We start from the raw sequence: 17,617 nt of genomic DNA, 5'->3' as shown, positions 1-17,617 counted from the left end.
TGAATCATTTGCAATATTCTAAAATGATTCTGAGGAGTTTGTGAGTTGGGTACAGTGGCCATATGCTTGCCTAGCATGCACAAGGTCCAGGTTCCAGCTCCAGCATAGGGGCAGAGAGGTGGAGTTAAAAACCTGCTAGTCATGGGCTAAAGAATAAGAAAACAGCAATCTTTGGAACCTTGGCTTCAGAAATGGCACAAAATGGAATGGACAATAATGAAAGGTAGATAATGGGTCCACAGTGATTTAATTCTTGGTGATATTGTTCATTTGATGCAAATACCAAAAAAGGAAAGAAAAACCCTGGCTATTTGAAAATAAAACAGGAATCCTGCCCCAAATATTTAGTGTTTGATCAAAAGAGAACCCCCCCACATCTGCCAAGAGAGTAAAAACAATATGGATGTTAAATAAAAGGCCCAGCTACCAAAGAGCAAAGTTTAATGAAAGCCGGAACTGTTAAGTATGGATTCCTGTTGAGAAAAATGTCAATCTCTTTCAGAGTTTTCCCACTGTTCCATTTTTAAGAAAAGTGTAGTAAAAATACATAATACAAGGTAACTTCTTTCTCACTTCTTTTTTTTTCCTCCACACATCCCTTGGTGAGAAGCATCTTCCCTGGAGTCATGGACCCCTCCCAGCACAGACCCTCATTTCCAGAACAGTCTTTCTCTATCCAACCGATAGGCTCAGGGGCTGGAGAACATCTTCCCAGGCCTCAGGCAAGAGGTCTTTGAAGCAGCTGATGGTAGAGTTTAGATCCATCTCTTCCTGGGTGCAGACTCCTCAGTGGCAGGTCACACAAGAGTCTACGGTGCTAGGCAGGAGGCTGGGAGGACATTAGCTGGCAGAAATAAAAGGTGATAATCCATCTCCAGAACACGCCTTCACACACCATGCCCATGTTAACACAGGAGAAACTGAACAATGGGGGTGAAGGGTGGATTCTGGGATGTTTCTTTGCTATGGCTGATGAAGAGAGAATGAGAGCGACATAGAGATATGGGTTGTCCACTGACAGCATCCACAGAGGAAGCCATTTCTACTGCCTTGGACCCTGGGTAGGCTCCAAAATTTTCAGCTTGTCCATTGCTAATGATAGCCCCTAATGGTGAAGACTGGATGGAAGCAGAGGGTAGGAGAACAAGCCAGAATATGGTTATCAGTAAAAGCTAGTGGCATGTGGCACTCACTGAAGCATGCACCTGGGAGTGGCTGCAGAAGAGGTGGAAGCCAATCGCACCAAGAGTGAGAGTGGAGGTCTCCACAGAGCTGTGTGCCAGGGACGCCCACTTCCACTCAAAGGTTCAGGCAGCTTAGCATCTTTCAGCAGCTCTTGCTCACTTTTCCTGTCTGGCTGTCCTTCACCTTGGTCATTGCATTCATGGGTGCATAAAGGTTCTGACCATTGTCATGCTATGTCCTTCCTCTGTCTTAGCCAGGAAAATAGTTTCTTTGTGTTAGAGTTAGAAGATGGGCTTAGGCATCTCTTAAGGTCCCCTGATATCCTTAGGAACTTAACTCATCTCCCTGTCTCTTAAAATAACTTAGGCTTTGCTATCTTTCTTTCTTAAGACCTGATCACATGCTAAAACAATACTTTATTAACACAAACCCCCCAGTTCTCTGCATTGACATAACTCACAACATCATATTTGGTCTCCCAAACCTAGGGCAGGAAATAGCAGAGAAGGCTCTGTGGCAGGGACTTGGCTGGACTTTCATGATTCCCTATTACTTTTCTTTTGCAATGAGCTTGAACAGCATGCTCCCTTATGTCAGAGGTTCCACAGAGAGTCCTACTCTATCACAGGGCTTCAGTCTAGGTGCCAAGCAAAGGAAAGGCAAGAATTGTGTGTGACACCTCCCTGACTGTCAGATCTTTGCAAGGCTCTACTGGCTTCAGGAGGCCAATTGCCCTTCTGCCACCACACTGCCTTTGAGCCTGAACATAGTAGAACACACTTTTGCGGGGCTGAGATTGACTTTGTAAAGAGATGTACCACAGTGGTACTCTATGGCCCACGGAACAGCTCTTGAGCATTCCAGGAAGCCTCTTCCAAGCAATAGGAAACTTCCCAAGTCCTCCTCTGCCTACACACTGCCCAGCCCCTTTCCACCCCCTGTCTGAGATGCTCTTCATGGCTATTCTCCAGTGAACCAGCATTTAGGTAGTATTCTCTCTGGGGAAGGCAGTCCCCTTCTCCGGTAGTGTCTGTCTCCATCCAAGGCATGGGCCAAGGGATTGAAGGTGTCGTGGAGAGCTCCCACACGGAATGAGTCTGAAGGTCGTGTATTCCTTTCCTTGCTTGTAAGGTGGAACCAATCATGAGTCTTCAATCTGGAAACTAAAGAGTGATGGGGAGGAGTGGGGGGGGGTTGGGGATAAGAAGAAGCAAAAGGGTCTAACAGAGCCTGCAAACCATGGATATTAGTAAGAAAATAACTGCACACACTAGGACACATTAACAACTGAATTAAAATTAAACAGTTTGATTTCTTCATTAATATCCCAGTGACTCCATTCTCAGAGACGTTAGACTTCATTGGACAGGGTTTCTCCCGTTATTGCAGCATAGAGTTAGTTACCATCGTCACTTAGCAAATGGAGAAGGGCGAAAAAAAATCCCCAAGGGAAAGGGACGCCTAGTGGATGTTTTGTTTTTGTTTTGCTTTGTTTTTTAATTCTTCAGGGACGTCGGCTGAATTGTCCTCCAGCTGGTCATGGTGGTTGGAGGTGGTGTTTCATTTTGTTGTTGTTTTTGGCACTGAAGGGCTTGGGATGGGACTAGGGAGCCTGAGCCTGCTCCCCAAGGGGTTACTGTCTGCTCCAGTTACAATCCTGTGGCTCCCAAGGGCATCCCTGAACTGTGGCTCATGCAGGGAATGGATTGCATGGACTTGGCGAAGTCCTGGGTGACCACCCGGCCATTCTCTCCACTGCCGCCTCCTCCACTGGCTCCAGCCCCACTGTTCCTGGGGAGGGTCGATGTCCGTATGGCTTCATTGATGGATTGCTGTGGGATCAAACAGAAACCCTTTTCAGGAGGACAGGGGGTTCTTCCCCAGGTCCTTGGCAATGACTGGCAAAGGAGAATGAGTCAAGATGGGATTGAAACTGTTCCCCAACCTTCCTCCCCACGCCTGAGCTCAAAAAAAACAACGCCGTGGGCAGTTCTTGGTAATTCTTATTTCTCCTCTGGCATACTAAGTCCTTTTCTGACCTAGGATTCTAACACTCTAGAAACCACAGGTTAGTAGCCCCAATCTGACATGTCTGTCTATGCCTAGAGCTTGTCTGTGCTGATAGTTAGCATGTATCACAGAGACAACGGCCTCAGGGAAGCATCCTTGTTCTCTTTGGTGCATGCACATGTCACCTTCCCTTAACCTCCCTGGGGTCTAGGCTTGAATGTGTCAGGAAGCAAGCCCTAAGTTACTTCATTCTGGGGCTCCTGCAGGTGGGGCATTTCCTTGGAGCTGTTGGGAGTGGAGCTTAGGAAATTTGCATCCTGATACCCAAGCTAGGTTCTGTGATCAGGTTCCTGTCTTTGGTATTTTTAGAACTTTTAAACCTCCATGTCTATAGCATATGACTATCCAGGCAGCGACAGACTCCCCCCAGACCCCCTTTTTCTCCTCATTCTCCCCTCCCTTCTCCTCTTCTCCCTGATCCCCTTCTTCTCCCTCTTCCTCTCCTGCCCCTCCTCTTCCTTCTTTTCTGCCTCTGCCTCCTCATCTACCTCTCTCTACTAAGAACGGCACCACTGCACAGAAAATGCTTTGAAATATTAATGGAAAGTGATAATGTGTTACTGTTGGGTTCGAGTGATCTTCTTCTGAAAAGGAGAATTCTTCTAGCTCCATGGGACAAGGGTACTTAGAAGTCATTTGAATAAGATAAATTCACAAAATGTAGCGAGCAAGGGTCCTGTGCTGCAGAGTGAGACCATGTCTCTGAGAGCTTTCATCTGGGTGCCCCTGCTTCCTCTCAGCATGGACACATCGGCTCAGGGTCGTCCACCTCGTGGTTTCTAGCCTGTTGGGATTCTCAATCTGGGAAGGACTCAAGGATCACCCCAGCATCAGAGCTGCTAAGTGGAATGTTCGAGACCACAATCCAGGTTCTGGATCCTATCCTACTGGACCAGAGGAAGCATTGTTCTGTTAAAATTCCTCTGGAGAAGGAGCTCTGTGGCATATGAAGAATCTACCCTATTCCTTCCCATCCACTTCCGGGTTCATAGAATTTTAGGGGTGAGGTTTAGTTTCTTGGTGGGAATCAGCATACTGAGAAGAGTTGTCTATGGGTTGAGAGACTTTCTCTGCTAAGACCAAACTTCCACATCCTTCAGAGTACATTCTGCTTAGCTTTCTTCCTGAAGTCCTCCATCACCTCATCTGACAGCAAAGGCTTTCACTTAATGTGTGTGTATCATATGTTCTCCTATATGGAAGTTTTGTCAGCTTAAAGAAAGCTCACATCTCAGGGGAGCCGGGACCATGTCTTCACAGTCCATGGCTAGCCTGACTGGCCATTATACAGTTAGCTTTTTTTCTATAAGATATTCTTGAATTTATTTAAGAAAAAAAATACCATCTTTTCCAAAATGCCTGGCCTTTGTTGTTGTGACCCAGAAAGCTCATTCTATCTCTTGTAGCTAGATGGACATAAACAGTTTGATATATGTGTTTTCTTGCTATCCATTTCTTTTTTTCTTTCTTTCTTTTTTTTTTTTTTTTTTTTTTTTGGTTTTTTGAGACAGAATTTCTCTGTGTAGTTTTGGTGCCTGTCCTGGATCTCGCTCTGCAGACCAGGCTGGCCTTGAACTCACAGAGACCTGCCTGCCTCTGCTTCTCAAGTGCTAGGATTAAAGGCATACATCACCACTGCCCGGTGCTATCCATTTCTTATTGGACATTCTGACACTGTTTTAAAATATTCTTCCTTTTGAAATCTATGATTCATCTGGAGGCATGTTTAAAGGTTTTATCAAGGATTGAGTGGGTTGGGTTAACCAAAACTAAAGATGTATGGAGACCCACTCTTTTTTTTTAAAGCTAACTAGAGACTGGGGATATGGATCAGTAATTAAGAGTGCATGTTTCTATTGCAGAGGACCTGAGTTTGATTCCCAGAACCCATGTTTGGTGGCTTACAACTGCCTATAACTCTAGCACAAGGAATCTGATGCCTGTGGTCTCTATATGCACATACTAGCACAACACTTACATATAATTAAAAAATAATAAAAACTTGAAAATAACTAAAAAGAGAAAGCGTTTGAACACAGGTACCTGTCAGGGGTGGAAAAAGCTCCCCCTTCAAGATAAGAGTCTTTACAGGAAAAATCTCAGTGCCAGGCATGGGCCACCTCCCTTCGGGTTTTTGGTCAGGGAGACTCTAAAGGCCCACAAACAACACAGGCTATTGCTCTTGGATGTTACTGCTGAAGAAGACACTCTGGTTGCAGGACATCAAGCTAGAACTGACCTACTAACATCCTGCTGGCTAGCTTCCCTAGTGCCAAGAAGTGCCACACTAGACCACTGGGGGAGAGAGACCATCAATGGACTTACTTGGTGGTGACTCTGAATACTACAACATGGACTTGCCAAGCGAGATATGTCTCCTGGTACAATAGCGACGTGGTGGTTATGGGAGTAACCAACCACTTTCTGATGTGATCTGAGCCCTGCCTCACAGGATTTAACCCATGCCTGATACTGTAAATCTGGGCAAAAGCCTGTGATTCCAGATCCTAGCGGGGAACCTATGGTTGTTTTGCTAAATAGACATGTAAAACTACCTTCTCAATGGTTGGGTTTATGCCCATTGATTAGTGCCGTTCCTAACTTCACCCAGATAATTTTCTTTTTTGCAGTGGTTAGCAGTTAATGCAGAAACTCATAATTGGTCAAAATGCTGAGAATAAGTGACTGTGAATGCTTAACTGTACATGGGATGTCTATATCAACATGTCTGTCCTCTATATCTGTCCTCCTAAAGAGTCAACGTACATCACAGATGAGGGAGGAGGAAGGATGTCAGAGCTGGAGGATGGGAGGAGCACTGTGTAGTGCTGTTTTCTGGACACAGCATGGTCACTGCATTAGTTAACTCACTGCAGCTAGTTAATAAGAATGGGTACCATAGCAAGCCCACAGTATCGGTCAACGTTCCATCAAGTAGCACTAATTGGACTCAGCGTGTTCCCAAAATAAGAACCCAAACAAAAAGCAGGGGAGAGAACATGAAGGTGGGCGGGAGATGTGCTGGTTGGTATCCAAAGGAGGGAGAGGGTGAGTTGGAGGTGGATATGATCAAGACATATTGTATGCATGGATAAAATTATCAAAGAATAAATAAAAGATATTCTAAAAAATAAAATCCATGATTCAGACAGATTTCCCCCCATATGATGTTCTGCCCACGCTGGTTCTGTCTCTTCCTCAAATCCGGGGACTTAGTTTATTTACATCCTCCCCTGGCATTCCTCCACCAAAGAGGAAGTGTGATTTGGATTGCGTTCTTTTGAGTCAAAGGCCAAATAAATACAGCCATAATGCTAAGTGTGATTTGGATTGCGTTCTTTTGAGTCAAAGGCCAAATAAATACAACCACAATGCTACACAGGGGAAATCTGAGCTGAGAACAGGAAGAATTAATGATTACTGATTCTTACCAAAAAAAAAAAAAGTTTGAAAAGAGAATAACATTTTAATTGTGTCAGTAGACAAATAGAACTTTCTAGAGTGTAGCTTGGAATTGAGCCTTCAAGATTTTGACCTACGATGTTCCTTTAAAATATTGTGTGTGTGTGTGTGTGTGTGTGTGTGTGTGTGTGTGCATGTGTGCACATATGCACAGGCACACAAGTGAGCATGGAGGCCACAGGGTAATCTCCTGTCATTCTCCAGGAGCTGTCCACCTTGTTTTTTGAGACAAAGCTTCTCACTGGAACACAAAGTTTGCTGACTCAGCTAGACTGGGGGATTAGTAAGCCCTAGGAATCCACTATCTCTGTTTCCTCAGCACTGAGTTCAAAAGTACGTAGCATCACACCCAGCTTTCTTATATGTGTGCTGGGGATCAAATTTAGGTCCCCATGCATCTACAACATGCACTTTATCGGCTGGGCTATCTCCCCAGCCCCATCGACCAAATTCCTTCAACTTAAAACTACAAAACAGGTTAAAGCTCTCATAGATTACCTTGGGCTGTCTTCCTCAAAAGTCTCAAACATTTCTGAAATATCTCACCAAAATGTTGGCAAAGCATGAATTTATGAAGGACAAGGTTAATGGCACATTCAATACCAGAGCCTACCAAAATCTGGGACAAATTTGGCATGTAATTAAGACCCTCCAGTATTAAAACATCAGAGCTGTTGCCTTGGGAAGCTGAGGGCTGCCCAGAGCACAGTCTACCACAGGTGGGCAATGGCATCTTCCAGGCTTCCTTTCTGATGCACTTATGGAATCTCAGAGAAGAGAGGACAAAAGCCAGAATGCTGGGATAGAAGGCAAGTTAATACCCAGCAGACCTCTAGTTCTCAAACTGCACTGTACTTTGAAATCCCAGGGTGAGGGGTTTAGGGAAAAACCATGATGTCTGAATTCTACCCTACTAATGCTGAGTGAATAGGGTAGCCTGGGTACCTAACTCTCCAAGCTTCCCAGGTGATTCTAAACTGGAAGTCCGGTTGCATTATCTGCTGTCCTGGTCATTTTAAAGAGAGCCTGATGTGTACATGATTGTCTTGCTTAAGACAAGTCATCTGAAACAGTGACAAAGTAGATGTCCTATTCAACATGGTTCTTGTGTTTTCCCAAAGCTAACTGACAATCACTAATGTAACACCCGCCCTTGCCTTTGAGAGGGTGGCTCTCTGTTGTCCCTTCCTGCTATAGCAGTTATTCTTAACAACATCCTTAGAACTGCTGTTCTGAAACTGAGGCTTAGGGAGAGAAGAGTGAATGAAAAGTTCAGCTACAACGTCCCCAGTGTGGTTCTTCTGAGACTCAGTTCTGCAATGGTGACAACATTCTATTCCCAGTCCCTTGGTTTGCTAGAACTCTGCCCAGCCTCTGGATGTCAGAGAACATCCTAATGAAAGTGCAGGTATGTATGGAAAGAAGTGGTTGAGCAGCAACTGTAGAGGATGCTTCCTCTGTGTTCAGCCTCTCAGCTGCTCATTAATTCTAGGCAGGTGTACAGACCCTAATTTGCTGTGGCTTAACTATACCACATGTTGGCACAGTCACATACAATTTTAAGAGGTCAGCTGCTCTCCTGGGGGTTGAGGAGGCTGGGGATTGATTTTCCCCGGGAGCAAAGTAGAAAATGATAAAGATCTTGATTTTACTTAGTGTCAGCCACGGGCAAAGACTCTGTTCTGTTCTCCCTGGCAGAGGAGAGCACCAAGGCTCCAAGGCTTCTCAATTCAAAATGTGCCCTAGGTGAGGCTTTTGTTTATGACAGTTTAAGTTATACTAGGATGTTGTGGGCTACCTGAAGTCTCTGTCTGAGTCCCCAGTTCCTACACTGCTAATTCAGTATTTTTCTTTCCAAGCCTTACTGGTTTCCAGACATTTCTAAGCAACTGTTTCAGCGTTTGAATCTCTGACCCTGGTCATACTTTGCTGGCAACTTTCTGGCCTTGGCTAATTCATTCCTTGCCCAACCCGGTTAAATACCACTTTTCCAGAGAACCTGTCAGACCACGCCACTCTTGGTTCTCTCATTAAGGGAAGGTCCTGGGCATTCTCTTCCCAACTTCACTATCTAGCAGGTCATTGTTCATCAACTGTCTGCCTTCCCCATGAAACCCCAAGATGGGGATCTGTGTCTGGGCTGTTGCCGGATGCATCTTCCATGCTGAGCACTGTCCTCTCTTTTTCCCTGTGATACATGTGTCCTGTTCATGACACATCAAAGGGCAAAGAGTGTCAGGAAGACTCAGTTGAGATTCGGTGCTGAAGGCTGCCTAAGTGACACATTCTGAGTAGGGAGATGCATTTTGTTTGTCTTTGTGACCAGCACGATGACTGACACTTGAGGGACCTCAGGCAAGTGTGCATATATATGTATGTATGTATATGTAGGTGTAAGTGTATGTGTATGTGTAGGTGTAGGTGTATGTGTATGTATATACATATATATAATATCAACGGCTGGAAGAAGAGAGAGCGAGAAGTTTAGAAGCATCTTGGCTAAAACCAAGAGCCTGGACTTGATGGAGGCTTTGTTCACTGTCTAATTCCTGTCATTCTAGCTCCTGACTTATGTGACCTTGTGCGAGCTTGCCCACTTCTCCTAGCCTCACTTTTTATTAGCCTGCAGATTCTCAGGGATACATTGCTTGACTAACAAAAACGAGGAGCTAATCCCTTGATAGGAAGGTTCTCAACCTTCCCTCCCCCTTTGAACCTCTCCCTGCCCTTCCTCCCTTTGTCTCACTCCTCTTCTTCTTCCTCTTCCTTCATAAGGTGACTAGAGAAGGTCTCTTTGAACTTCTGAGTCAAGGGAGGTGAGCCTGAGCTGGTTTAGGGGTTCTTGGCTTTAAGAGTGAGTAAACATCATGAGCAAGGAAAGACATAGGGGAAGGCATTTCCAAAGGCCCTGTTACCCACATCTGCATCCCAGTGTGGGGCTGTGGATGTGCTTCTGAACAGAGCTAATTGCTTTTGGGAAAAGCAAAGCAGCTCATTATGAAGCCTGAGGAGTGACTGGAGTGCCTTCCACTTATCTCTTCTAGATAAGAGAGGAATTGATGGAGCTTTGGAAATGAAGGGCCAGCTAGATTAATAAAGAAAATAGCTCCCTTGAAGTGGAAAGATGGAAAATTCTATTATGAGTCCTGATGTTTTGTGCAGAAGTCATGACAATGGATGGGACTGACTAGGGGACTGTGGTGGAGAGTCTTAGGTTAATGCTTCCAGGGGACCCCCGACAGCTTCTGAGAAATTAAACAACTACACTACAAAGGGAAGTGTGAGGACTGTCTCTAAGACATGGTACTATGACTCAGTGGCCTCTTCAAGGGACTCTTGTCATTGAAGACTATAGTGCACCATCCGTGGGGCCAGTCAACACTGTCTCAGTTACAAATCCAGCCTTTAGTCAGTTACCTGGCTTGGTGGAAATCACTAGAAACACAGAGGGAAGCTGGACATTCAGGTGGTTCCCTGCTTGGTGGACACCAAACCACATCATGGTTGATGAACACCCGTAGATGGGGCCAAAACCACCTTGAGAGACATATACCTTGGTGTGTGTGTGTGTGTGTGTGTGTGTGTGTGTGTGTGTGTGTGTGTGTGTGTTATTGCTTAACCTATGAGCAACTCTCTCTCATGCCTCCTCTCCTGCTTCAAGAGATTTTTCTCTTCTGGACACAATTCACATTAACTTAACATATTTACCCTATGGCCATAGCCTGTTCTTTAAGGACTTATGATCTGCATGGCTCAAAGTAATCTAGTACATGCAATCAATAAAATTACATGTTAATAAATAAATATTAATAAAGAAGGTTTGAAGGAAGCTGTAGATGTCTGTTAATAGTGTCTGTAATCATATATGCTAGTGATCACCACTGTTATTATTTATTGAGAGCATACTGTGATGTAGGCCTCCTGCCAATCCTTTAATCTATTATTTCATATCCTCACTACAGATTTATGAGGTACATACTTTCTCTGTCCCCATTTTTACAATAAAGATAAGGATCAGAGAGTAATTAAAACTTGTGTAAGGTAACAGTTAAGAAGCAGAATGGATGGATTCATGCCAGGATCTCAGTTCATCGATCTCCACAGGACACAGTGTCCTGGGGCACCATGAGAAGGAGCTTTTAAGAGCTGACCAGTATGGGCTCTGGGCCTCTGGTCCATGGGGAAGGGATGCAAAGAGTGTAGCTGGCCTAGCTCCTGGCCTGGGTCCCTCTGCTGCTTGAACAGCTGTTCCCTCTCTTTGGATGATAGGAAGGACAGTGTGTAAGTTTATGTTCCAGATGGAATTGACAAAGAAAGCTTTGCTTAGGGCTCAGGGGTCTTGCCACATTCCACCAAACTCATGGGAGGGTTTAAGGTATAAAATCAGTAACTGTGCTGTGATCTGCCTTTTCTAATGGGATGTGGAGGTGCTGGTCTAGGGAAGAATGAGGTGAGCTTAGGTCCTCTAGACAAATGCCATCACACTTCCAGACTTTCATTGTTCCTGTTACAATACCGTGAGAAAGTGGCTTTTTAAACGGGCCTCATGAGATAGAAGGCAGGGTGAAGGATCAGCTTGCATAGAGTACACAGGGGCTGGGACGTGGTGGGAGGAGGGAAGCAGATTGCTAATAGAGAGGCAGCTGGAACCACAACGTGGGAATGCTGAATGCCAGGACAGAAGGTCTCAGAACTAGGATGAGAAGTCCTTTTTTTCTACCTCGTTCCTCTCACACAGAACTGAACACTGAGTTTTCAAGCAAGGGACTGACTAGAGATGTCCTCCCTAAGACTGACCCAGGATGTACACAGGGATCATGGCTGAGGTGGGAGAGACTGGGTGGGGACCTGTGCTAATGATCCAATGATGTGTGTGTTCTACTCAGGAGGAATTGAATATTGACAAAGGGGGCCTTTAGGGCACAGTAGAGGAGAATAAACCCCAGGAATAAATCTTATTCATCTAGCCCAGCCAAAGAGAGAGCCCAGGCCAAGATACCTGCTCGTACAAGGGGGGGAGGACCGCATTTCTCTTCCCTTCTTAGTCTAAAGAATGCTTGTTCTTAATTTCTGCTGTTTCCCATAAACCTTCTCCAATTCTCATTCCTCTAAGTTGTTCCTATAGACTTCACTGTCTGAATCACAATCTTTTCTTTCTTCTCTTCTCTCTTCTCCTCTCCTCTTCTATTCTCTCTCTCTCTCTCTCTCTTCTCTCTCTCTCTCTCTCTCTCTCTCTTTCTTTTCTTGCTTGCTTTCTGTGTGTGGTGTAAGTATGTGTGTGTGTGTGTGTGTGTGTGTGTGTGTGTGTGTGTGTGTGTGTGTGTTTAGGTCAGAGGTTGACACTGGAGGTCTTCCTCAACTGCTCTTTGCCTTTTTTAATTTTTTATTTATTTTTTACAGGGTTTCTCACTGAACCTAGACCTTGTGAACCTGGGTAGGCTGCCTGACCAATGAGCTTCAGGGGTCTCCCTGTCTCTCCTCCCCTTCTCCAGTGGCGGGGTCGTAGGTGTACCTATGGTACATAGGCATACCCAGTTTCTTTGTGGGTGCTGAGACTCTGAACTTAACTCCTCATATTTGTGTGGCAGGCACTTTACCATATCAGCCATTCCCTACCCCTGAGCACTTTCTCACATCTGTCTCTTGTTGAAGTTCAAAGGTTTGAAGGTCCCAGTTGGCCCCTAAGATCTCTGCTTCCTTATGGTGCTGTTCACATGACTGACTTCCACACATGTTTCCTCACTAGGGCTAAGGATGCAGTTGGGGGACTGAGATGGTGACAGCATCCCAGGCCCTGGGATGCTTTCATCACCATCTTTGCTAAGAACCACTTGTCCCCTTCTCATACAGCTCCAGTGATGATGAGGTCTCTATTTACTGGAATGGTCCATGCGTTCCTCCACTAGAAAAATCGGTTTTGCATATTGTATTCACATCTATTTTCTGTTGATTCCAGTTATTGCTTTCGTTGTATTCTTTGGGACTCCATAAGATGAGCTTACTTTTCTTCCTACCCATAGTTTCTACGTTGTTACTGGCAGCTCTTCAATCCTCTCTAATTCTTCCCTGCCTCCGCTGCCTTCAGCTGTGTTCAGTGTGGTTTGGGTTATTGAACTAATCTGCTTAGCTTTCTCTGTGGATGATTCTCTCTGCCAATGCTCACCCATAATATGGAAGCTAAAAATGGACCCATTTCACCAAGCATGGTAAAATCAGCCCGGAGAATTGGGTAGGCATGCCTTCCCTCATCTGGGGAGCTGTTCTATTGGACATAACTTCAGAAAAAACCAACCTCTCGTTGTGCTGACTGAACCATGACCTTTTAACCTCACCGATCTGTCTGACCTGTCTCTGGAAAGATGCACTTGCTATTTTGGGCACAGTATTTGCCAGACACACCCCTTTCTCCCCTTAATTTTGTCTCCCTTCTCCTCTTTCAGTTTCATCCTGATTCTGCTCTGCTCCCTGGGTGGCCTCAATCTGTCCCTTTCTACTCCTTTGAGCAAAAAACCTCTCAGGAAGCCCAGCTGTGCCACTGAGAACAGGGTAGGAGAAAAGACCCAGGAAGACGATGCCACCTTCATCCGCTTCGACTCGCTACGGGATTTGTAGCAGAACTCGATTAAGGCGACCAGCATGGCCAGTCCCAGCCCTCCAATCAGGATGTAGAAGACGCCTGCCACATTGCTGAGGCTCAGAGCACTTGTTTTGTCCTAGAGAAGGAGGTGGGAAAGGAGGGGAGGGGAGAGAGGACAGTGAGTCGAGAGGCTTCAAACCATTGAGGCAGCAGCAAATTAACACACATACACGCAACCCCACCCCCTCCTCAGCATTCATATTTGGAAATTGCTTGTATTCATTAGCCAAGTTCACAACATTCCCCTGGGGGAAAAGGGGAATGCGTGTGTGTTTGTGTACATATAAAACCATCTGTGATTGTGTTGAACTTCTAATTACGTTACCTCCCTCCTCAATGTCTTTTCTTGGACAGGAGATATCACAAAAATTCAGGCCAGATTTGGTAAGATCTGAACCCTTGAGCTTAACCAATTCTTTTAGGAAACCCTTCCTTTTAGCTCCATGTCTACCTCATCTCCTCTGTTGCTTGGCAACATGTCAGTCTCCATCATTGTACATGTCTCTGAGTGTTTTGCTAGGAATCAGTATTAAAGTGAACTTTCCCCTAGATGTGCATTTGATTTCAATTTAATAAGACAGCTCTCAAACACATAATAAAGGCAGAGGGACGCATATCTTTAATTGACTGCTCTCAGTCCCAATTTAAGGGGAAACCTGGCGGGAGTGGGGGGGGGGAGCTTAGATAGGCAGAAAGGCATTGAGCTAGAAAAATGGCTCTATTAAATCCTAATAATTATGCTTAATCGGTGTCATTTCTTTTTTCTATTGGAGGTGCTTGCTGAAATTGCTGTAGGCAGACCTGGGTGGCTGAATTTAGAAATCTCAGTTGCCTGTAGTAAAAGATCCTCTGCTGGTTTCAGAGATGCCAAGGCACAAAGGAGCATGCTGAATCCCCAGAAACCTGGGGAAAAATACTGATGTTCGGCAGGAAGGGGCAGAACCCGGCTTGTGGAGCCCGTGGAAACCACTGGTGTGGGAGACTGTCCCTGAGTTCTGTACATTCTGTGTGCTTCAAGCATGGAGGAGTTAAGGAGAACACTGTTTCAGGCAGTGAGAACACTAACCCGAACCACTGTCCACAGTGGAAGGCAGTGGCCGAGGAAGAGAGGGCACCATCTCACTGAATTCTTGACACAGGCAAAGAACACCTTTAAGTCTTGGAAGAATGATCCTCCCCAGTTCTTCTGGTGGCTCTTGACACCTTCTTTTATATTGTTATGTAAGAGTTTTCCATTAAATCAAAATGAAATGCATATGTCAGCTTGCTCAGGTACATGGCATTAGGTGGCTGATTGGTGGCACAGGGTAGGATATGTGGCTTTTATATTTCTTCATGTGTTACTTTTCAGGTCGTGTTCCAGATGAGCCCTATGAAGGGTGGGCTGCACGGTCCTAGGAGCTGCTCTGACATTTACCTAGGAGATTCTGGGCATGTGCAAAGGGGTTTCTTATCTCCCAAGTCAGGAGCCTTCACCCCATTTCTGCTTGGTGCAGTGTCCAGGGTTCTTGGTGATTGAACTTGGGAACTGCAGATGGGCAGGTAGCAGCTTGCCTTCCTACTCTGGAAATAGCCCCAGCCAGCAGAGAGCCATGGAATTATCTACAGCAACCCCTCAGTGGTTTCTTGTGTGGCTATGACAAACAGTTCTTGAATATATATTAATTTGGCAATGCTTAGCCTGGCTCTCTAGTGGAAATGATTATTCAAAAGAGTAAACGTTTTCCTGTCTGGGATTATGGCCTGAGAAGAGAAATGTGGAAAATGGGTTCAACACCTGGTTCAGGGGCTGGTGGAACGCGTCAATTCCCACTTGGTGTGATTTTCAGAACACCAGCCTATGTCCCTGCTTGCTTTCAGAAGGTATGTAATTCTTAGAAGTCCTTAACAGAAATTTCTATAAAACTCTCCTGTCTGGACAGGGGCAAGCAGGGGAGGGCAAGGTGGGGAGACATCTTAAAGCATCACCAACTCACACTGTAGCAAGGACTGGCTAAGGGTTACACTTGGAGGGAGTGAATGGGGGATATGCTGGAGAAGAAGGCTGGAGGCTGCCTGCTTCCCAAGCTCACCCCTCTTTCTATAGCTGAGGCACATCTTGCCTTGTCTGTCACTAAGGCTACTGTCTTATAGGACACTTCTTCATAGTGTCCCCAACTTTGATTCGGTTGGAGAGGTCTTCAAAGACAAGGGGATGGATGGTGGGCAACTACTTCTGTTGCGATCTTCACATTGCTCTGTGATTGTATCTGCCTCCCTGGTCAACCATTCTGGCATATCTGTGAGACAGGTAGAGTTAGATGCCATGTGGTAGTGAGGGAAAAGGCGTGTTCTGTACGGCTGTAGTAAGAAGAGGGTGCAGTGACTGGGCATCTGGTTGTGTCTGGAGTGGAAACTTTTCATCACTACTCTGCCTTCTTTCTGTTTTTGGTGTTAGCCATTGAACCCCGAGCCTTGGGCTGCTAGGCAAGTGCTCTACCACCGAGCTACAGCCTCACTCTCTGTATTAGTTTATTTGAGACAGGATTTCAGTGTATAACCTAGGTTGGCTTTGAACTCAGAGTAGCCTAGTCTGGCCTCCACCTTCTGGTCATCCTGCCTCAGTTTCCAAAGTTCTTGGGATTATAGGCGTGCATCGCCACAGTCAGCTCATCTACCTAGCAAGACCTCTGGCCCAGGGAAATGGCTGTATGTGTGAACACAGCCTGGAGGTTTGGGAGCTGGATCCCTTTGCTAGATCAGGGCAAAGACCCTAGCTATGCTGACAGCTTTCTGCAGAAGCAGAGGGCAGGGGAAACTTCTGGACAAGGTCAAGGGGGAACTTGATCCTTACTATTGCCAATACCAGACATGACACAACGGCCTAAAGTTGGCATGTTTTAGTGGAGTATGTGATGAGGAGCTAGTGTGGGTGTGGTTTTAGTTTAGGTAAGTTTACATTTGGACAAGGTTTGTGATTTTTTTTTTATTGCGTCATTAGTTTTGTGTATGTATGTAGGTATTTTTTTTTTTTTTTGGTAGTGCAGGGGATTAAACCCAAGGCCTCAGGTATGTTAGGCAGGTGGGCTACAGCCCTACCTCGCCATTATTAGCTTTTGGGATAGCATCAGATTTTGATCTTTCTAAGGAGGCTGGAGGTCTATTGGCCCATTGCCATTATTGGCCTTCTTTGACACCCATTGTTGGGATGTAATGGGCTATCCTAGGGCAGGGACAAAACTTCTTTTATTTAGAGACTGGAGCTCTGACTCTTCTGTGATCCATTGTGTACATAAGAGGACTTCCATGAGCACTTGAATAAATAGCAATTGTTCCAGTACGTGGCAAACTGCAGGGTTCCAGCTTTGGTGGGGGAGGGAGGAGATGGGGTTGGAGTCTTCCAAGTGTTCCCTGAAACACCCATATTCTCTTTCCATTCACAGCAGATGCACTCCCTGAGAGCCAGGCAGCCTGCTGGTAGGAGGGAAAAGTCACAACTTGTCTCCCGCCAGGAACAGAGTGGCAGTGCTGAGGAGTGATGGGCAAAAAGGAAAAAAAAAAAAAAAAAAAAAAGGAAAACCAAAAACTCGGAACTCTCATCTTGCAGAATTGTTGGGCTGGTTGCTATGGTGATGACCCCGGCTCCACAGTCTGTTCTCCTGAACCCCTTGTCTTCAGTTTGCTGCTTCCCTTCTGGGGAAGAGAGAATCCCCCAGCGTCCTGTGCATCTCCGTGCTCTTCCCACGTATTGAGGAACTGTCCCAGATTCCCTGCATTTTTAGCCAACATCCCTTCCAAGAATGTTCAAGACCTTCCAAGATTTGGTCTTCATGAAGAAGACTGAACATAGGCTTGATGGCTTTTTTTTTTTTTTCTGGTCTAAGTGGAAAGTTCTAGAAGAAGCCAGTGCCTTTGGCCATGAGAGCAGCAGCTCCCACTGAGACTAGTGCTGCCAGTCACCTGGGATCTGCTAGGTCTGGACCACATGCCGATGTCTCCAAAGGTCTCCCTTCCTTTTTCTCTTCTGTCAGAATCCCAACAGCCTCCAGTATGCTTTCAGTGGATATTCTGGACCCTTCCCAAGCCTTCCACATGCTGACTCTTAACCTGCTTTCCTGTACGGTAGGTTTCTTCTGTTGTGCTCTTCCCAGAACTTACATATCTGGACTGAGACAAGATTTGAGGAAGGGCAGTTTCCTGGGAGAGGCAGATGATGGCTGGGGACGCTCGCTCACCAGCTGAGATCCAAAGGGAAAGTTGCTAGGGAAGCTGACTCAACTGATG

General features: G+C 45.6%; 1 protein-coding gene across 2 annotated transcripts in view; it reads right to left on the bottom strand.

The window, feature by feature from the left end:
* Positions 1-309: 309 nt before the first annotated feature.
* The window catches only part of Gria1 (glutamate ionotropic receptor AMPA type subunit 1), a 328,214-nt gene continuing 310,906 nt past the window's right edge, over positions 310-17,617 (bottom strand). For both annotated transcript variants that reach the window (XM_059270597.1, XM_059270596.1), the window contains exons 15-16: positions 13,296-13,430; positions 310-3,038 (exon numbers count right to left, since the gene is read on the bottom strand). In XM_059270597.1, coding sequence (XP_059126580.1) covers positions 2,835-3,038; positions 13,296-13,430 — 339 coding nt within the window. In that variant the 3' untranslated portion in view covers positions 310-2,834. The remainder of the gene's footprint in view (positions 3,039-13,295; positions 13,431-17,617) is intronic.

The sequence above is a fragment of the Peromyscus eremicus genome, chromosome 8a, assembly GCF_949786415.1.
Source record: "Peromyscus eremicus chromosome 8a, PerEre_H2_v1, whole genome shotgun sequence".
In the NCBI taxonomy this organism is placed as follows: domain Eukaryota; kingdom Metazoa; phylum Chordata; class Mammalia; order Rodentia; family Cricetidae; genus Peromyscus; species Peromyscus eremicus.
The sequence above is the reverse complement of the archived record's forward strand: the minus strand, read 5'-3'. Positions and strand labels throughout refer to the sequence as shown.